Raw genomic sequence first — 23010 nt, 5'->3', positions numbered from 1 at the left:
TAAATAATTATTTCGGAATTCTTTTTCTAGGTGTTATGCTAGCAACCTATCACTATCTGAATTTCGACTACATCACAAAGCGCAGGTGAACGCCTTTCAGTATTTCAAAGACTGTTGGTTCTGTCTTCCCCGTAAGGGTGTAAACGAGATACATTTATACATGTTTAAATCCTTACAACAGTCTCATTTTTCGGACAGTTGAGTAGAACAGGGAAATTCGAAACAAACGCTAAATAATTTAGGATTGAAACTAGTTCGACGCAATAAATAACTTCAGTACAGAAACTCCGTCTAGATACACGGATTTGACCTTTTTGGATCGCTCCCAATTGGGTTGACTGAATCGAATATTTATAGACATTGCCATATAAAACAGGCTGTTCGTTTTTAACTGAGTTCAAGGTGAAGGGGCTTAATTGGTTTTTTATTCAAATCTCGTTTGTACAACCCTAGTTTACGATAAATTTGTTCTAGCTTCTGTTTAATAATATAAGTTGAGCCCGATACATTTTATCTGAAAACAGAAACCTTTTTATATTTTATCTACATAATAGTAGGTATATTTTATCTAGTTCGATAGATTTAAGCGAATATAAGATAGATATCATAATAAAACTGCTAAATTATAAATGAGAAATTTGGAATAGGTATTTTTGAATCGTGACTCCATTTTATCTACTGTCACTTGTAGTTCCATTAATCTGGAACTCTAGGATGTGTCCTAGCAAAAGTCAGCCTGACGAGCATTTTCTTTTAACATAAAAATCAAAGATAAAGTTACTAATACGAAGTAGTGAACGACAACGCGATTAGAATTAACACTAACACATATAAAAATTTGGTTTACAGGACTCTTTTCCAGGGAGTCAATTTGCGAACGTTTATAAGAAATACGTCGTATCTTCCCTCTGTCCCTAACTCTGCGGTTAACTCAAAGATAGAAAGGAAAGTTAGGACATATTGTAAACGTTCATGAATAAGAGGGCAGACTCGCATGGCAACACAATTCCCATTGAAGCCTCCGTGTCAAAATTTAATAGGGAAATACCTTGACACCGTTAGTCGGGTGGCGGCATTGTCACCCTCATTGTATTGTTCTGTAATTTACGTCACGGCGGGCTTTGTAGGCGTTTGTAAAGGTTATTATTATATGTAGTTCATGTGTATTTTGATTGTCTTCGTAATATTTGGAAGTGATACGGATATAATATAAATAAAAATATCATTGACAAAACTACGTAAAGGGAGAATAATGTATGATTGCCGCCTTGAAGCGAAACAGCGGAAAGTAACAAGGGTCGTGGAAAGACAAAAGAACAACTAACAACACGCAAATCTGAAGATATAAAAGAAGAAAATGACCGACTGATTGACATCAACGCACACCTCAAACCGATGGATCTAGAGACTTGCAATTGGCGAGTAGGCTTATGTGGTTCAAAAGTGTACTGAGAGAGGAATTCCCGAAATTCCCGCGGAAATGGGAATAATGGTGATATTTTACACGTGCGGCCTCTAGTATAGAGATATTTTAGAACGGAAAATATACTGATTCTATCTACGCAAAGCCGCAACCCCTGATCAGATTTAAGATATACCTACCGAGAAAGGCCGATAAAAAGGCACTGAGTTTTAAGAGTAATCAATGTAATCAGCTGAGAGAAATTGATTCCGTATTAAGTCTAAGGGCTTATTTTCTTCAAATGGGTCCTTTTGAAAGTATGCTTGATTGATGTAGGTAGAGTGCCGCCCACACATACATTAAGCCTATATATAAACGCTAAGTAAGCATTTAACAAAATCAAATTGATGCTGCGACGTGATGGATTACCCCTGTGGAAGGTTTATGGGGATGTCTAGACTTAATGTTTACTGATTACTTGTATGTTATGTAATTTATTATTTCTGCTTATACGTTCTTACTTCCTGCAGGTTTTAAACGTGCGGGTAGGTATATTTATTTTATCTCGCACGTTTCGAATCCTGTTACAATGATCCGTGGTCATCCGAGCGACTCATCTTACTTCCTTTTTAATACTAGAGTTCGCATGCGGTTCTGCTCGCGTAAATTGAGAAATCGTGTTAATATTAGTTATATGATAATAGTTGTGGGTTTCAGCTCGATTTTAGGTTGGTCTAATGCCAACATTTGTGTTTTTTGTTAGTTTAAGAGTTTTCCTTAACTTTACACAACTTTTAGGCAAACATATGACACGTGCGGAGTTGCGGTATTAATATTTTTTTTCAAACAAATAAATGTATGTATTAATTATTTCTTTTAACATTGTTTTTTTTTATTACAGGTACGTTACACCCGGAGTAAAGATCGTCGCATAGTAAAACGGTAAAATATATGAAATATCTTACAAGCAGACACAACTATGTTATTGCATCACAGCCAATTAACCCACTCTTAAAATTATTCGACAAACAAAAAGAGCCAATAAGCATACCTCCTTTTTATTAATAAGAGATATAGTATTATAGTACCTTTCCCTTGGTATCATTAAATACACGAACCGTAGGACTAACATATACAACACCTTTTTTAATAAAAAAAAAGAACAAAAACTAGGTCATTTACTATTACAACGGGACGATTAAAGGCGAGGGCTTGACGATCTAACTTTTCAGAAAAATACGCACACATCTAAGACTTCTAGCAATGCGAGTATTGCAAACTGGCGAGCGGATGCAACACCCATATTCAAATTCAAAATTCAAAAATTTTATTCATTATTATAGGATACCTCATATCGCTTAATAATTGTCAAAACGTATGGTTTAACAACATTGGTTGACGTCAAATAAGTACTTAAAACTAAGTTTACTGCCGCTTCCAAGGAGTCAGTGCAGAAGAAGCGGTAACAAACTGCACTGCAGCATTTTCTTCTTCTTATTAGGCTAAGACGAACCTATCATTGACTTATGATCCTACTGTCACGAATACAACAGCTATAATAATCTGATTTTCATACTTCCGTCACGATGTGTTTGCAATAGATCGAGATTGTCTCGGCCTTGTGCCACCGATGATCGTGCGACATTCGTTATCACATGTTTGAACGTCCACACACAAATCCTTTCTGTTCAAGGGTGTAATTTCCTTAATATTTCTTTTAAAAAAATTTTTCCATAAAATTTGTAAATTTTTTTTTTGAAAATAGCAAACTAACTTTCAGTAATATCTATTCGGTGATACAAAATACATAACTTTGCAGGAATCATGGCAAATGAAAAGATATCACTACCTACTGCCCTGAGGCGTGATCATATTAAATTACCTACTACCTTTATAGTTCCCAAAGTGGGATGTTTAGGAAAATCTACAAAATTATTGCATTTTTGACAATAACTGTAGTTTTATATTACTGCGTCAGCGCAGGAGAAGCGGTAACAAACTACACTGCAGCATTTTCTTCAATAATCCAATACTTATCTTACTTAGTTGTTGTTTTCACGGGTCACTGAAGCATTAAAAATACAGATGCAACCTAACATACTCGAATCATGGTAGGCATCTAAGTAGTTCTTTTCCCAAAAAATAATAATAAGTACTTAGTACTCGCAGTTCACAACTGATCATATAGTGAAAATCATGAGTATTTTGACCCGCTCAGTACTTCCGAACGCATGCATCGAGAATTTAAGTTCCAACAAAATTCAGATACGGGTACACTTGCAAAACAACGATAACCCACATCACTATCTCACACAACATCGTGTGAAAGCGTCAGAAACTGGGTGAAATTTGCATAGTGCTGATAAAATTCATGCAGTGACGCAAATAGTGATAACAGCTATGGAGCTACTCCTTAAGTTGCGTAGGACGCGTGGAACAAACATAGCATTTCACATCTTTATCGCTTACAGAGGTGAAGTTAGAGCTAATAGTTGTTAGACTTGAATTCATAGCTTAATAGTGATATTGGAATTCAGATATAGTGAGACGGATTGCTAGCTCATTGTGTCACCAATAGAAAAAAGAATAGGATTCCATTTCTTTACCATGGATGTCGTAAGGCGATTAAGGGATAGGCTTACATATTTGGAATTCCTCTTTTAGGTAACGGGCTCGCAACCTGTCACTATTTGAATCTCAATTCTATCATTAAGTCAAACAGCTGAACGTGGCCTTTCAGTCTTTTGATGACTGTTGGCTCTCTACCTCGCAGACGATATAGATGTTATTATATGTTATGTTATGTTATGTTAAACTTACTAGATACGAGTCCAGTTGTTCACATGCAGACGCTAAACTACCGGCCATTTTACGAGGTATAAAAACTTATAGTACCTAACCTCCGTCTAGTTTAACATATAATAAGTAGTAAATATTCTTTATGATATGTTATCGGTTAAAGTATTTTATAATAGTATGGACATAGCTTTGTATTATTACAAAGCTGAAGGTATCTACTCTACTCTCTTAGGCTGGAAATGATCTAACACTCAATAAATAGAGCCAAAAATTAAGTTTCTCCACAATATTCTAACACAACCTCAACATCTTAAACCACTGAGATTACTATGCTTTAGTAGGTTACAATCGAAGGCCGAATCCTTCATAAAACTGAATTTACATGAGAAATACGTGTTCCTTGCTTGTTTACAATCAACATCGCAATCAGGGCATGGTCGTTGCATATTCATAACTTGCAAAGACTCTCTATTTAATACCACAATCTCTGAAAGGTCGCCTCTTGATTTTTCTCGCAATATCGAGTTGTTGCGTGTTGTTTTGTAGAAATAATTGGTTCGGTGATTTTACGCACCCTTACATGGTTAGAAAAATATTTAATCCATTAACTTTATTACTTAGTTAAGATAGGTAAAATATTACTCACAAATAGCTTCTACATATTAATACCTATATTTACTTAAGTGCTTACTAAGTAAGGTTTGGCGAGACTCCGCGGTGCTTACACTCGCGTCGCGCACTTAGTACGCAAAGTAAACGCGAAGACGTGCCAAGAAATTATGAATTTAGCCAAATATAATTTTTAACTGAAACTTTGTTTGAGATTTGTCGCAAACTTTCATGAAAATGAAAATTTTAACTAGTTTAATTGTAATATATCTACAGCGCAACCTTTGTAAACTTAATTTAACTTTTTATTATTTTAGTACTAAAAGATAGTCTTAATCTCTTCACAGCGTAAAATGATTAAGTTTCTTCACTGAATTATTAACATTTATTAACATGACTTCTTTTGCCATATTACAGAATGCAGAAGCATGAATATTAGCTGTTTTGAGAATTTTAATGCTTTTTTCTTTTGGTCATTGGGAATCTTTAACATTGTACTTTTATTGCTCTCTGGGAAATTGTGTTAAAGACTTTTTTTAAAGTTGTACAATTTTAATAGTTTTCAATAGATATTGTTAAAAATAACCTCTACCTTTCAATTCCATAATAACTACAAAATATTTCGTCTTATTTTGAAATAATATAAAAATTCGGAAGAAAAAGTCCCCAAAACACAAAACGAAAAAATAACACAGCGTTTTTCCGTTCCATGGCATGTAATGAAACCATTCTCACTCAAATTTATTTCTACCACTTCCCAGTACGTTTAGCGAGGGTTAACTCGGTACATAACAACGAATATATAGCAATATCATTATCATTTGGCATCCATTTCCTCCCCATCCGAACGCGAAATATATAAAAGCTTAGAAACCAGGGAGATGACGGAAAAATTGCCCTCAATTCGGTGGCTGCAGACGTCGTTATCCTCACTTTGTTCAAGTATAAGAGTACAATACAGTTGGACAAAGAATAAAATAAAATATCCACTTAAAAAAGTGACTAAAAGTTAGTATTATTCACGGTGTGACCTGCTATACTTTTCTTTCACTCTGATTTTTCATCTTATGTAACTTGATTAATAACGATTTTGATTTGATAATATCTGATCAATATAGGTTTTCCTAGAACATTTGCTTATATTTTCTTATAAAATCATACTAAAAAACACTATATAATTCACTCCCAATTAAAAGTTACAGTTTATGAAAATTCCTTCTTATTGTTGTTTTCAGCCAAAAAATTCGTCAGTATGTTTTATCTTGAAGGTGGAATAGATTACAGTTTTAACAATACATCAGTCTATTAGCTGCAGAGAGCTCCATAACGCAGATGAATGCATCCCATTCGTAACAGTGCCGGTTGTGACACGGGAAAAGAGAAAGGTGTAATGTAGGTACAGGGAACCACACGGAAACTATGCGTTACGTGTCGTAGGAATACTCTTTTATTAAGCCCCCTGTACGTGCAGTCGAGTGCAAAAGTCTAGAACTTTGAAATGTTTTCAAAGTTCTAGACTTTTGCACCATAGCAAGTACTATGTTAGTATGTGCTTCACACTAGCCGGTCATAAATACCTCGTGTACCTAACTTTTCTTCCTCATGTATAGTTATTACAGCTACTATTTAACCTAGGTAATGAAATAAACATACATGTGACTTTGAGAAATTTGAATGATCAGTAATGATTTAATTTCGCCATCAAACCTCTTCATTACTAAATATAGTTTTGTTACTTACAAAGATTTAATCAGAAATGAGCTAGCAAATAGGCGATGGGCTAGCAACCTGTCACTATTTGAATCTCAATTTTATCATTAAGCCAAATAGCTGAACGTGGCCATTCAGTCTTTTCAAGACTGTTGGCTCTGTTTACCCTGCAAGGGATATAGACGTGACCATATGTATGTATGTATGTATTAAATCAGAAAAAAATGTTATTTGAGTAAAAATATAAGATTTGTTCCAAATCTTTCTTATATTATTTCTGAAACTAAGGCTGTACCTACATTTTTTTCCATTATGACTGAAACAAAACAAAGTGGGAACACCGTCCCGAGCCTATTTCGTAATGATAGTAATAAATTACGTTTTATTACATCCTCTGTGTCACCCGCTTACGCTTATAAATTAGTCCAAAAAGTTATTTATTGCTCGCTTGCTTCGCTCAACACTTTATTACAAAATACACAGTGTGCAGAAGAATGTCTTTAATGGTAGGGTCCGAATTTTTTTTAAGAAAAGGAAGAATATGTACATATATATTATATAAGTTGACTGCTACAATAAGGGTCTAAAGTATGATGCAATGGGTAATCAGGATATTTATGCATTATATACATATAGAAATCTTACTAACTCGTCTTAAAGTTAGCGAGATTCCCGTATTCAAAACTAAAGAGATTCTACACAACTAGCTTTTATTTCATTAATAACTTTGTTACACTGATTTATTAATCCTTGAATTTATTGCAATGCCTTCAAATAAGCCCAGTCTTGAAATAAAGAGCACATTAACAGCTTAGTAATAGTTAAAATTTATATTTAAACTGAATTAAGCATCAAGTTTACATATTAGATTCTCTAATATAATAAAGTGAATTATAATTAAATTAAATCTTAAACAGATATTACGTATATGATGAAGATTCCTTTTCCCCGTACTCAAGAGTATTATTTATCTCCTAAATCTAATTAAATACCAACTCTGAAGCTTTACAAATACTTGTGTAACGAGATTATTAGAGGCTTTAACGACAAAAGAAGGATCGTTTAACATCGCTTAAATATTATACTTAAAATTATATAACAGTATTACACAATATGCTCTTATATAGTAATATCGTAAACCATACTTATTTGCATTACAAAACTCCCACATCTCAACGCTTGTTAAACCTATTCTTAAATGCAAGGAGTCAAATTCGTCCAACTATATAAATCCAGACGATGTTTTCAGCTAAGGTATTTTCGACTTTGTTTCCATTAGACGAAGTGATTTTATTGGATGTGCGTAGATAGGGGTAGTGGGGCAGTGGGGCGTCCGATCGATACGGGTAACAGATATAAATAGGACGGGGAACTTAAGGCATATGTCCCGCTGTTGGCGATTAAAGAGCCTATGAGATTTCCGATATGACGAATTTCTTAAAACTATAGTAGAAGGATAAATTAATGGAAAGAGAAGCAGATGAAGACCAAGAATAAAATATTTTGATCAAATAAAGCAAAAAACTAAACGTTACAACATACCAACAAATAAAATAATAAACAGAGAAAAGACACGAATGGGGGAAGCTCCACTTAACTCCACTGACAAGAGATGACCTATTTCTTGTCAGTGGAAGTTTAAGAAGAAGAGATTTCAATACAATTAAGTGCTGGTTGGCAAAGAAAGTTAAAAATATATACTACTCATCAATTTTTGGGTCTAAAACAATTAAGGTAGGAAATTGTGTCAGTAGGCAAGTACTGCAGTATAATTGGTCCAATAATGCAATCGAACATAAAGTGATAACAAGCAAAGCCTTGTTTAAAGATTTCACGCTTCTGGCCTATCTTAATCGTATTGAAAGAAAAATGGTACGAGACAAGATCCCATTTCTTACGCGATTTTAATAAACTGCGAACCAGGACCTTGATCAGAAGATTCAGAAGCCACTTTTACACTTGAGCATACATATATACTTTGCTAGCCGCTGCCACTGAGCGCAACCCCAAAAGTCCCGAACACTCAGTTTCGTTCGAGCATCGATTTGGTGTCGGATGCTGTATCCGCAATATGTTACATTCTATGACTCCACACTGCAGTGAGGAAACACACAATTTACGCTCAACTAGGATCTTACGTAAGCACGCTTTGAGGAATTGGGGATTCTTTCACATTCATTCTAATCAATGTACTAGTGCTTACTTATTTTCTTCTTCCTCTAGATAAGTCAGATTTTTACATGAAGCGTCGTTTGCTTCGCAAGATTTGCCTATTACCTTACTGGCCTTTTACGATATCTATGGGAAAGAGATGGAATACAATGATGATGGGAATAGAGGTCATTTCCAATAATAAATTGAAAAAAAAAAGCCTAAAAAAATTATAAAGAAAGCCTACTAGAAGCAAGTCTCAATTTCATAAAACAAAAGATATTCTAAACAATTGGGTGACAAATGACAAGCGCATTGTAATGTAACAAGAATTTTGCAAGTAACGCTTCATTAGTGAGTCGTAGTGAGGGGGAATTGATGATAAGCATTTGTTTTTAAAGCCTTAATAGCTAAATGATTAAAGTACCTGACTCGTAAGTGTACACACATAGAAAAGGATTCGATTCCGACTAAGCTCCAAGTAATTTTGAAATTTTTCACATATTACTGACATGGGGTTAGGCAAGCCTTCTTGTACTCAGGTGACGATCGGCAGAAAATCTATGTTGATTTTCGATTATTTCATTATATTTTGAACACCTTTAATTTTATATCCAGACATGATTTTGTAAGCTTTGTCAATTCATTGTTCAAACTTCCTAAGTAAATGTCTTAGAAACTTTGGTATTACAAAATTTTACAAAACCAATTAGGTTGTCTTCGAGTTATTCTTTAGATCTTTTAGGTGTTACTGACAAGAATAATGAATAAACTTACAAAGCTACCCTATAATTAATTTTGAAAATAATCTATTTATGGTTTTAAAGGTCGGAGGTTAATAGAATATTCTAATACATACTTTTGACAAATCAAAAATTAATAAATTTAGACTTTTACTGCATCGTTAGATAGAAAGTCTTAAGTAAATAGCCTACGGTAATAACATTTCAATCGAAAACAAAATATTATATTGGAAAACATTGACCTTTTTAAATACCAATATGAAATAACATACATACATATAATCACGTCTTTATCCCTTACGGGGTAGATAGAGCCGACAGCCTTAAAAAGACTAATAGATCACGTCAGCTGCTTGGCTTAATGATAGAATTGAGATTCAAATAGTGACAGGTTGCTAGCCTATCGTCTAAAGGAAGAATCCCAATATAAAATTACTAATAAATAAATATTTTTCGTTAAGTTATATTTTTGGTAGCAACTGAAAATCTTATTGAAAACTAACACAAAACCTAAACTGGAATTATGGCATATTTACAAATAATACTTTTATGAAAACATAATTATATTTCCTAGCTTTGTGGTTTCAATTAGCTTGAAGGTCGGGCGTTATCAGAAAACAATAATTAAAAAAGGTGCGACCATGTCTAACATGGTTAGGTAAATTGTTTTATTGTTTACACGGGACATTGTGTTTCGAATAATAATAGTCTTATCTTATATAATCTAATTTTATAATAACATCTTTCTTCAGAGCTTAAGCTCGCACAGAAATAATAAAAATTACTAGGTATTTTATCATTCGAGACGGGAGTAATTTAAAGTCAAATACCAATAAATAGGGACCTCACATGATCTGAATAATTTTGCTTTGAAAATTAATTTTATAATTAAATAATACAAGGGAAATATAAACATTTTCGCATGCAATACCCAAGGTTATTAAGGTCAATCACTTTCAGCAAAGTTTGTTTAACCGTTTGACCATCTTTGATGACCTTATAATGTCCTAATTTCCCGGGGCCTTATCTTATTAGCAAATACACCCACACCTAGTTGGCTTTGACCAGAAAGTGTTGACGGAAAGTAAATACAAGTTAACGCGATTAATCCTTAACTAAATTAATTCCCCGACCTTCATACTCCACGGCTCACGTGTTTAGGCAAACCGCTCAGCCTGGTACTGGGCCAAGTTATAAGCGACGACAGATATTTATTTAATTTGGCACTACTTGATTTAATAGATGATAACAACTGGCTGTAAACTACTTTAATCGACAATTTATTCGTTTTTAAAGTAAGTAGTTCATTATTACCATAAAAAAAAAATAAAAGCGGATAGAGTGGCGATGAGGTTCAAATTAATGTAAACTATTTTAATTTCAATTCATTTATCGTTTTCTCATCAATTTAATCTTTTTCCAATGTTTACATTTACACTTGCTTTGTGTATATTTTTTTTTATTTTACTGCAATGTCCCATAATTTTATAACCTCTTATAACTTGGGCCAAACCCAACGAGTGCCATTTCTCATCATGACCTTCCCAGTGACAAGGGTGGCTTTGTTCGAGATATATAATGGTGGGAACCATTTACCTGGAAAATGCTCTGGATGGTTCGCTCCTATAATTATATCTTCGTATATAAGTAATTTTGTTTTTACCTCCTCCGTTCTGTACGTTTCTTTCGGTATTCGGTTATATTTATTAGATTACGTTTGTAGCAGTTGCTTTATCGTATTTCGTTCACGTATTATATTTTCTATCTAGGATTATATCGTAGGAAATGAATTATTCAGTATCCGTCAATGAGACTACGGTTATAAGACGGTCTAGTTCCAAAAGGAAAACCTTTATATAATAATTTCCTCAATACTATCTATTATATTGAGGAAATTATTTTCAATTCAATGTCGTAATCATTTATTGTGTATACAAATAGATTGAAAATAAAAACTTCAACTTGTATATACTCTTTCAGAATTTTTTTTTAATGGGTACGTTAGAAGAAGCATTTTTAAAGTCAATCAACACTCTGATATCATGGCCACCAAGAATTTTTCTCCGTATACCACATTATTTAAAGAGGAAATTTATTTTAAGATATTTACGAAGCTAGGTAGGTAGCTTCGTAAATATCTTAAAATAAATTTCTCATTTCCCTTACTTTCTTGTGTAAACTTGTTTCCCTTCCTATTTCCTTTCATTGTACAACGAATTGGTGTACAGTGGACGACTCGGTGATTTTGACATTGGAAGTTTATTATAAGTTATACGGCCAGTGGCAGCCCGAATTGTTACGTTGGATTTGTGGTTTACTATACTTAGGCAAAATACCTTTCAGTAAGTTGGGAACTAAGTTAACATTAAACCGCTTGTCGCTCCAACTTGCAACAAAAGCCGTTCATATCAAACAAACTTATCTTGGAGACTTTCCTGGAGAGTACCTACAAAGGTTTTGTATCTTACATTTATTTGTCAAACCTTCCTTTCCTTATCTAAATTATTTTGAATGGGACGGCTTTGACGAGCTTGACGATTTTAACGTTTTAACTATTAAAAAGAGGGGTGTATGGTTTGTGTGTGTTTGTGGCATTTATTATCTTTTCTATTAGAATTTTTATTCTTGATCATGCTTTTCCTCATTATTATTTCTAATCACATAATAATAACAAATTTCATTTGGACAACCATTATTGAGCGAATAATATATTTTTCATAACGATAAAAACAATCAATCTTTACCTGTAAATAAAGTCGATCTGTATTATATTTATTTTAGTCTCGGTTAAAAATAAATGGTGACAAACAGAGCGAATTTCCCTTTGATATTTTCACTCCGAAGACAAATATTTGTGCTTGGCCGACACGCAGCCGGTAGATTGTCATTTGGCCTCCATAACAAAAATATTTTTTTAGACGCCAATTTCCCGACAAATATCGTCGACTATAATTTTCAATATCATATCGTCGATACACTTATCATATTGAGTCATAAGAATCATGTCACATCGAGATGTTGGTATGTTACATTTTCTTAATACAATAAAAAGTTTCTTTCATTTCATGCCATTGTATGTTCTTGATTAGGTATAGCCTAGTCTTCGTTTATTGAAATTTAGTACACAGGAAAATATAAATTTAGTACACAGGATAATAACTTTTTATCCCGAAATTCCCACAGAAACGAAGCCCCGAAGCACCGCAAGTGAACAATAACTTTGGTGATACGAGTAGGTTTAATAATATTGAACTAAAATACCAAGGTAGAATCAGCTTATAATAGTTACTGTCACTAAAAGATGGAAAATATAAAACTAAACTAGACGTTATTTTGATGTATCCAACTAGTAATAAACAAGAAATGTACTAGACGACGGGTGGCTTATCATTTGAACTGCTCATTCTTCACCTGAGAATGTGTCACGTAGGTACCTACTGAAGGGATAACAGAGTTACATTACTACAAGCAAAACTTCAAATTTTCTTCTAAATAAGCAGAGATTTAGTGATATTAATCGATTGCTAGCCCGTCCCCGAGAAGAATTATTTATTAATTTATTTAAACTTTAATGTACAAAAACAAATTACTGCATACTTAATGCTAGAAGCAATATCTACCAATCAACCATTGGCTCTGATAGAGAACTTAAGGTGCGGTCAAACTAAATGTATTTAATACTTACACATAATAAAAATAATAAAATTAAAATAAACATTCATAAAAACTACAATAATTAAACAATATACGTAAATAAATAGGTGCAGCGATTACCGCAATAAGTGAGGGCTTATATTAAAGAATCTTTCGCTACTCAAAAGAAACCTGTTTGCCTGCCTGATTTGAAACTAGAACAACTTGGGGATGAGCATCCCCAAGTTTCTCGATAAACACTTGGGTTTATAGATTTTTATTCTCATCAAGAATAATACAATTCACTTGACATGAGAGTAACAAAAATATAGGTTCACTTTGGATACTAAAAGTAGAGCTGCCACACTCTATACGTTTTTAATCTCTTACAAATGTCATAGAATTAAAAATACAGAGAAATACGTGAAATTTAAAATAAATCGCTTTTTAGCGGGCTAAAAACGATTTCAATTTCCGTTATTTTCGCTTGGAAGACTTCAATTCAACTTATAAATTTCCTCGTTGTAATTTCAAAAGAGTTCTACGAATCAAGTTATGAACTGGTTGGAATAAAAATTGTAACTTTTCCAGTGTTTTATTATGATAATTTAGATCAGTGTTCTCACCACGTGTAAATCCAGTCACGTTCTAAAGAAATAACTCCACTGAAGAGAAATGCGACTTCAAGTTGGATGCAACAAACAATAGCAGTATACAATGCTGGCTTTCTTAAGCGCAAATAAGTTTATTGTATACGAGAATAGACGTGGATATGTTTCTGCTGATGTGCAGTAACATAAATCAAGATGAGGGAAAAGGATGGAAGTGTATTGTTTGTTTCAATGTGAAATGTACGAGCAGTCTTATTCTTTACTTAGAGTTCGGAGTAAGTATTTTCAGTGAGGGTCTATAAAAGTAGGTTTACCTTTATAGAGAAATTTAACACCAGCATATACAAGCATAGAATCAAAGTTATTTAAAAATATTATTGTGTAAATTCTAATAATAAGTTACCTACCCCCAAATCTCTCTTTCTCTCTCTCTCTCTTGATAATGTTAGCTGCATATTAAATAATTTAAAAAGTAACATTTCCATATATCCCATATAAAACTTACCTACTTAAATCAGGAGCCTAAAATTAAAATGGCCATGTTCATCATTCATGAGAACCCTAAATTTACTATTATACAAATTGATTACAGAAAACTTACCGTCAACATTAAGTACCAAGTTAGATATCCTTTAGATCTGAAAATATCTACCGAAGATAAAGATATTGATACAGCGTCGACACAATAAATAAACTGAATTGAGTTTTATAGCCAATATAAAGTTCAGCGTGATAGAAAAGGAGTTTATCTTATTTAAGACTTAGGTATTTTGTGTACCTGACACTGTTTAGTGTCTATTTATGGAACATGATTTTGATACCTACATATGTTGTTTTCTATGTTTTGTTATTTTGAATAAATGAGTATATAAATTATTTTAATTAAATAAGTATTCCTATATTTTAAACGATATCAAATCATCCCTAACAATTATTATAAGAGCTATATGATTTTCCATAGTTATCTATGAAATAAACGTTTTTTATTGATTGTAATTGTAATGGTCGAATACAACGATTTCTTTTACCGTCTTCGCGGCTTTTGTTACTTCCGATTAAATTTGGGAATAGCATATATACTGGGAGCATGGTTGGGCTCAACCGCCACCAAAGGGAAGATCTTCCGCGGCTAGTTGGAGGTTGCATTTATGCTTCAATCCGTAAAATCTTTGTAATCGCGATTTAGATTCTTCGCTGCTATTGGCTGAGCCCGTAAATTTTTTCGCCTTGACTGACAATTGGTATGTGACGTTAGTTTTGACGCCACACATACCTTTATATTGTACCTATATTGGGTTTTATAACTGAAGAGTCCTGTGTGACAGGTACTTTAGACTATAACTATTATGTTCTCACTAACATAATGTATGTAAAAATATCACGTTTATACGAACAATGAACAGAAAATAGGAACTCGTGTACAAATCCCCTAAAACAGGCATCAGCAATTTCACGGCTCCACTCTTCCTCACTCGTAAAATTGTAATATCTGATGAAAGTACGGTCCACAACACAGATACGGTATCCCTCAATTTTGGTCCTTAAGAATAGGGAGATAAGATCTCAAGGATGTTGGGTTGAAGTATGTTTTTACGTCATTGGGGGCTGGCAATAAAGTGCTTTCCCAATTTCCCCAAAGAGGCATGTATACTAGCTGTATACAATCTGCTCATTGAGTCTTGTTTAATTTTAGAAAAGTGTTGGAGAAATTGAGTGTTATGTTCGTACGTTACATACAACTAATATGACACTACTTGACTAGATTTTCATCTAGTTTATACTTGGTTATAATTCAATTTTCAAAGAGAGTGATCCTAAATGTTAACACATACCTACTAGAGTTGTACAAACTATACAAACCGCTCCACATAACTACAATACACGTACCTAATAGTACATACATACTAAAATATCATCTTGAATTTTAAAAGTTCTAGAATATAAATATAGTCTGCGGGGAACTGGCACTAACTGTCATGGCCAAGTCATGGTCAAGGCACATGACTTGGAGCAATAGACGGATGTTCCTACTTTTTCTGTGTTATTTTTAGTATAAGCAATTGATCAGCTCCAAAATGTATTTCTAATAAATTAAAAAAAAAATGAATAAATTTTTAAAACAATAAGAAAAATGAATGTAAATAAGATTATTTCATTTCAGATGATTTTTAAGGAAACAGTGTTACTTGATTTGATGTAAATGTATGTACATATGTATGTGTTACGTCTAGTACTTAGTATTGTGAAATATGCTGTGATAATGTTAACAGATAAATATCTGTATTTACTTTATAGTATATATATAATAGAAAAGTAACAACATACTTAATATAAAGTTGAAAGAGTATTGGGATATACTTATTTTTATAAACCCCTTTGTAGAAATCCTTCTTAAGAAACCTCACCTAATGGATCCCAGATAAATATTATTTTCCGACCTCTCTTTTTATTACTTATTCCTTTCCTACGGATAATCTCATTACATGTTTTAGAAACTCCTATTACATAAAAAGCTACACGCAAATCGAATTTCATCAAAAAATACTTATTGATCCGCTCTCCTTAATAATGAGATTAGATCTTCTTGGAAAAATATTTCCGGCACGTGACTGAAATAATGTAAAACCACGCAAGTCGTGGGAAACTGATATTTTACTAAATAATTATTGTACGAGACAAGTTTTGTCTTTTTCATCTCTTTTAAGTAATAGGCCACAATGCGATACAAGGTAGAAGAGCAAATAATTGATATTTAAGAAGTAAAAACTAAGAAAACCCGTGAATGAGGTAGTTTCTATAGTTATAAAATGGCAACATTACCTTTTTCTCTATGTTGTTCCGGTGTTTGGGTAGGTAGAATACACGTTAAGTGGAAGCCCAGCAGTTTTATTTACCGCAGCGAGGAAATACCAGCCCCACAAATACAATATACAGTCCAGAAGGTCGGCCCAACGACAATGTCAAACAACGTAGGTCTATTTACGTGATCAGCAATCACCCACTCGCGGTAGGAAGGTCGGAGTTAATTCTGTAGGAAGCGTTGGCCAATGTACCGGGAGCGACGACCGGATATAACAACAAACACTCTTAACATATTACGAATTTGACATTTACTCAATTGTTTAACTTGTGAAATACACGGATGCTTCATCAAAAACTAACACATATAGGTTTAATGTTTTAAGAAGCGACGAAGTGCACATACATAATCAGAGCCTTATTGGATTCCAAAATAAACTGCTGAGAATGAAATGGAACAAAAAAATTTTTGTGATGAGAGCGACAGAGTAATGCTACCTTTTGTAGAACTTTCCTTATTAACACATTACAAGTATAACAAACAATAGCAGCTCTTAATTAATATTTTTTATAGTTGGATAACAGAGCTTGATTTTTAGAAAGACAATTAATTCCAACCTATATGTAGGTATCCTATGTATATCTTAACACATGGCGATCTTCGATAGCGCTTGATGTATGGATATTTATGGCCTAGGCATTTAATTTATTATAATTTATAATTATATTACCTAATCGAAAAAGAGAAAGTTTTCCAACTATCTACAAATAGAATATTCAGGAACAATTATCGCCTATTTTAAGAAACTAGGTTATACGTTTGAAATGTCTGTCTCCAAGTCGACTTAAAGTAATTGTAGAATATTCAAGCGTTACTCAGAACCCCGTTCAAAGTAATCAACAGTTCAATATTAGATTAGCAAATAGGCACCTACTTATACCTATTCAGGGAATCGTATCGATTCAATTTCATCGATTCGTCTTGATTGCCGCCGCGTAACTAAATCGATTTGTGGCCATTCTTGAAGCGACGCAGTTGCTTACGGAAACTTTTTTATAAATATTTTATTGGGAATGTCACGGTTAAGCGATTCTCAATGTCAGGGCCGCCGCGTTACGCTACTTTTTTATGATACTAAACGGTACTGAAGTTCAATTATTACAACGTCCATTATGTAGGTTCAGTTGTCGCATCTTTGTAAAGTTAACAGTAGTAGATATGTACTTAATTTAAGTTAAACTTAGGGAAGATGAATTAAAATCGATTCCAATGTTAATAATAATTAAAGTTAAATAATTTATCTTATGAAAACGAGAAGGTTACTTACTTTATGCGTCTGAATATGATATTGATATTTGAAAAATGCGCACACATAAAAATCGGAATAATATAAGACAATATGATAAATGTAATCAACAATAGACGTATAACATTCTCATAATATTTATTTCCTTGCCCACAGTGAGCTGAAAATGCATATTGAAGTGCAAGTCGCCCTCAACTTCGTCATTTCCTACCTTTACAACAAGCTGCCGAGGCGGCGGGTCAACATCTTCGGCGAAGAGCTGGAGAAAGCCCTAAAGGACAAGTTCCGGGGTCACTGGTACCCGGACCGGCCATGCAGGGGGTCCGCCTTCCGCTGTCTGAAGACTGGAGGCCCCTTGGACCCAGTGCTGGAGCGGGCCGCAAGGGAATCGGGCGTTCCCGTTCGGGACGTCTTGGAACATCTCCCGAGGGATCTGGCTGTTTGGGTTGATCCAGGTGAGGGTTAATTCTTTTTTTATTATGATTAATAGTCAGTATCGCCTAGAATCAAATGTCTAATAAAAGTATACCTTATAAATGTAAACTTTCTGTATTCTTTTATGAATAGTAAAATGAGAAGCATGAAGTTTTGGATGAAGTGGTTAGTAACTACTTATATAAGTTTAATTTGTCATAACTACATTGAAGTAGGTAATCGTTAAGCAATTACAGTTTTAAAGAAAAAGCAAGTCATAATCAATACAGAAATATCACCAACCAACTGTAGTTGACGATGTATAAATAAACAATACAATTATCAATCTGCCGACAATAACATACGGTAACCTTATGTAATGCTAATAAACCGTAACAACATCATTAGGTAGGAATATTTTCACGAAAACAGAGCCTAACATGTGTGCTAAGTGAAAGATGACACAGTACCAATAACAAACAGCTCGGTAATCATGCGCAAGCGCAAGAGACACATTAAGCGCCGGTTTGACTTACAGCGTTGATTACTTAGACTTTAATGGCTTGTTGCCACCGAGTCTAATAAGACTAATGATCTAAACCTGTCACATACCTCTTATATACATATATCTACACTATCACTTCACAAATTAACTCTTTTCTCAGCGGAAAAGTAATATCATAAAGTGATTTAAAATCTGTTAAATCTTTATCTTAAAATTCTGTAAAATCTTTACTACTAAAACCTAAAATGATACATTTACAAATATCAAGTAAAAAATCTTGGTCTATCAGACCTCTGCTTTATGTAGTTGCATAACTCGCTAAACAGACGAGGCCATGTGCGAGGACGACTTATCATTATGCGTGATGGCAAAGGATGGCAATCCTTGTACTGATCTGGATGGTGATAAGTCATTTTAATTAATTATTTCATTACGAGTATCCATCTACCTACGTGAACATGCTAATGAATGTGTAACTATAAATCTTTTTATAGTAAGTAGCAGAAATTGAAAATCACTAACCCTATTTTTAGTGCTGCACAAAGCACTTAACTCAGTTACCACGTTTCTCCTGCTATTATCCTTAAATCACAGTCGGTAATCTAAATCAAATGCCCAACATTCTAAGTTATTACCCAACCGTCCTTTGTGGGGGATGGAATTAATCATTTTCTAACTACGATAGACAATCAGTTCAAATTTATAACAGTTACAGTTCTTATATTAGGTCAGCCACAACCCCGACGAGTTAACGATTGTAGTTATGCAGTTAATCTCTGTGTTAGTAAAGACTATGTCATAACCATAACTATCTTCACTGCGGCGACCTACTTATTTGAAATGAGCCTAACAGTCCTAGTCTGGAAAATAATGAAAAGGGCATTACGTAACAGACTGCGGATTTAATTTTGAGTTGTTTGTCAAATTACTTGCCATTACTCTGATCGTCATATTATAAAGATAGTACCCATGTTGATATTGATTTGAAAGACTATTTTACTTCTCTTCATTATTGTTTGAATACTCTAATCGTATACAAAAGATTCCGCCTATATTATAACAGCTGTTGACTAAACTACTCGTAAGCAAACAGCCTCACCTAATAAATTAAAACAATACCCAACTTAGATAAAAATTACTCGCGTTAAATGTCCAGATCAAAAATAAGTTAAAAATCTCTTGTTAAGTTTGCGATGAAATCAGCCTTAACATAAGTATTAGTAACTGAACATACTATATTTCTGAAGATAAATTCATCACAAATTCTCTACGAAAACGATATAACGAAAAAAATGAAAATTAAAGACTTCGAACAGAAAAACACTATGAAATTATTTTCATTTATTTTCAGGCGAAGTATCCTACCGCATCGGCGAGAAGGGAGCTGTTAAGGTGCTGTTCAGCAGTGATGAAAGGGCTGCAGATGAACGAACTGACAGAGAGGTGAATAATCATTTTTCGATAAAAATATTTCCAAACGAGGGCAGAAACTTGCACTCATATCAGTTTTATTCAAACCCATTAACAAATCACTGGTGTAATCTTACACTAGCTTCAATTTGAACAATCAAACATCATATCCAATTCTCTGCAGATCCAGCAGCGAACCAAATGAATTTGTTATCATGTGTTAAAACTATCATGGAATGAAAATCACAGAACAATTTTTTCTAGGACTAACTTGTCGCAGCAACTTTAAATATTTTTTATTGTGAGTGCATTTGGTAATATTTTTATCGAAAAATGATTATTCACCTCTCTGTAGAAAAAATTGTTCTGTGATTTTCATTCCATGATAGTTTTAACACATGATAACAAATTCATTTGGTTCGCTGCTGGATCTGCAGAGAATTGGATATGATGTTTGATTGTTCAAATTGAAGCTAGTGTAAGATTACACCAGTGATTTGTTAATGGGTTTGAATAAAACTGATATGGAGCGGTATTTAACCAGTTTCCATCACCGTTACAGATCCTTGTAACATGTCTATGTCATCCATCAAGACTGCCTCATTATTCAATGAACTGCTTGCTATCAGGCCAAAAATAAGTGTCCTTATTTCTGGGCAGTCATAAATTTCACTTTTCCTACAGTATTTATTTTGACGTCTTTACAAATGATTTACGTATACAGATGACATTTAAATACATGAAATCATTGTTTCCAGGTGACGCGCGCGTTCAATCCCGAGGCGCAATGTTTCCGGCCGGTGGAGCCCGCGGCCGCTCCCTCCCCGCCCGCGCCCGCTGCCTTCTCCCCCGCACCGCCGCTCCGCGCCCAGCCGCTCACCTTCACCACTGCCACCTTCGCGCAGACCAAGTTCGGCAGCACCAAGCTGAAAACCAGCAGCAAGCGTGCCAACCGCATGTCGCCCACCGAGTTCAGCAACTACATCAAGCAGCGCGCGGTGCAGCAGCAGCTGGCGGCGCGCGCGCTGTCGCCCGCCACCGACCCGGCCGCGTACTTCGTGGCGCGGCGCGACCCCGCCCCCGCCTCCGCGCCCCCCTACCCGCCTGCGCCGGCGCATCTCCTGCTCGCCAACTGAGCCTACGCGCGCTAGCCGCCCCGCGCGACCCGCTCATAGAGTCTTTACTTTTTTACGAGAGAGACGCGCGCCGCGATTTATTTTTTTATTTTCCGCGGGGGCGTCCCGCGCCGCCCGCCGCTTGTGATATCCGTACGATTTTCCATAACTTTTTGTATTCTCGTTCGTTACGTCGATGTGTAAATTTATCGATATAGGAGCAATAATCTGCCGCGCGACTCGCCGGCGATTTATTTTCGTAATATTTAATGCCGAGTCAAGTTTTTGATGTCTTCGTTCGATAATATCGATATATTAGTAGGGTGTAAGGGAGCGAGAGGCCGAATGGCCGCGTGCGCATACGACGACGTACCTTCTAGAGCGAGCCTGTATACATACGTCCTCCGATCTAAGAAAATACTGATATTTAAATATGTATACATAATATATATCTATGTATATTCGTACGCGATAATCGTCTAATTTTTCACGTGGAAAAGGCCAATAGAGAAATTACGTATTTTTAATATTGAAATTGATAATTCATACTTACTAATAGTATACTGATATAATATTGTACTCGTATCGTATTCGTATAATAATAAATGTTTGCATATCCGTTCGGACGCGGTCGGACGGCGGCGGGCCGGCCGAGGGCGTCAAGATCTCACCTAGTGTAATCAACACTCGTACGATTGTACCCTTATAATAATTATGATATACATAAAATATTATAGGTCTAGCTATGTTTCAATCTAACAGTATTTTTTTAAGAAGATATTAGTCCTCGTGTACATTGCCGGCCGACCGAACGCCGGCCGGTCCTTAGTCTGTATGGTATACTTTATATTGTTATAAAAGACATGGATAATATGGATATGGTATAAATGATAGAAAAAAAATATTTCTCAATTCATAAATAACGGGTGCATGCAAATTCATGGAAATAAATACTATGTGTTATTTATCTTTTTTATATCTCACTTGGCGGATGGTTCAGTTTTTCAATGGAGCTAGTTAGCTTAGTGGTAGAGATGTGTGGTTAGTCTGAGTCTTGCTTGTCTGGGATTCAAATTCGTGCCCGAAACTTCGTGTTCGAAGCACAACTGTGACGAGTTGATATGTACCTATACAGAAATGTGCAACTATTTTTTAATACTTTTATATTTTTGATTTAGATTAAGTCTAGCTGTATGATTTAAATACCTTGATGTGTACTTTATTGTTACCCTATTACTTATATTAAATTATTATGTAAATTATAATCGAGTCTCGATTGAAAAACTGACTAAAATGCTACAGTATTTTGTAGATAAAATCTATAATGTAAGTTTAATAATAATACAACTTAGAGAGTAATGAGATTTTTTATTATAAAGATACTTTTTATTTTTCTTTCTTTTGTAAGATATATTCGATGGAAGTGTTAAAGATAATATAATATTTGCATAATATAGTAAATGTGGCTCTCCATGCCGCGAATATAATTAGTCAATAATAATTTTTCATATTGTTGTACGACTTTTTAAGTTTATATTAAAATGTTTTGTGCAATCTAAGAGCTGTATTTATTCATACCAACCCTTAAAATACGAAGTACATACATAGGTTATATTGATTTATCATTTACTAATTTGATTAGACCAAAATGATTAGATACGATACACAAACTACGACACAAAATAACGATCATTACCAAAGAAATCGCACAATTTCTGTGATTCAGTTCAGCTGTCACTAATAATAATAAAATAACTGACGTTTTAAGGCAGCGACATACAAGATAGAAGGCAGAAGCATAC

General features: G+C 34.3%; 2 protein-coding genes across 7 annotated transcripts in view; one reads left to right on the top strand and one right to left on the bottom strand.

Annotated features, from left to right (window-relative positions):
- The window catches only part of LOC106134840 (protein Tob1), a 40488-nt gene extending 17721 nt beyond the window's left edge, over window positions 1-22767 (top strand). For 3 of the 6 annotated variants that reach the window (XM_060954968.1, XM_060954967.1, XM_060954964.1), the window contains 4 exons: window positions 2304-2344; window positions 17921-18219; window positions 20035-20126; window positions 20852-22767. In XM_060954968.1, coding sequence (XP_060810951.1) covers window positions 17931-18219; window positions 20035-20126; window positions 20852-21229 — 759 coding nt within the window. In that variant the 5' untranslated portion in view covers window positions 2304-2344; window positions 17921-17930 and the 3' untranslated portion in view covers window positions 21230-22767. The remainder of the gene's footprint in view (window positions 1-2303; window positions 2345-17920; window positions 18220-20034; window positions 20127-20851) is intronic. The other 3 variants (XM_060954966.1, XM_060954962.1, XM_060954963.1) reach the window with 1 other exon arrangement.
- Window positions 1-23010, bottom strand: part of LOC106134523 (ATP-binding cassette sub-family F member 3) — a 434240-nt gene that overhangs the window by 400057 nt on the left and 11173 nt on the right. The gene's annotated exons all lie outside the window — the stretch shown is intronic.

The sequence above is a fragment of the Amyelois transitella genome, chromosome 5 (genome assembly GCF_032362555.1).
Source record: "Amyelois transitella isolate CPQ chromosome 5, ilAmyTran1.1, whole genome shotgun sequence".
NCBI lineage: Eukaryota > Metazoa > Arthropoda > Insecta > Lepidoptera > Pyralidae > Amyelois > Amyelois transitella.
The sequence above is the reverse complement of the archived record's forward strand: the minus strand, read 5'-3'. Positions and strand labels throughout refer to the sequence as shown.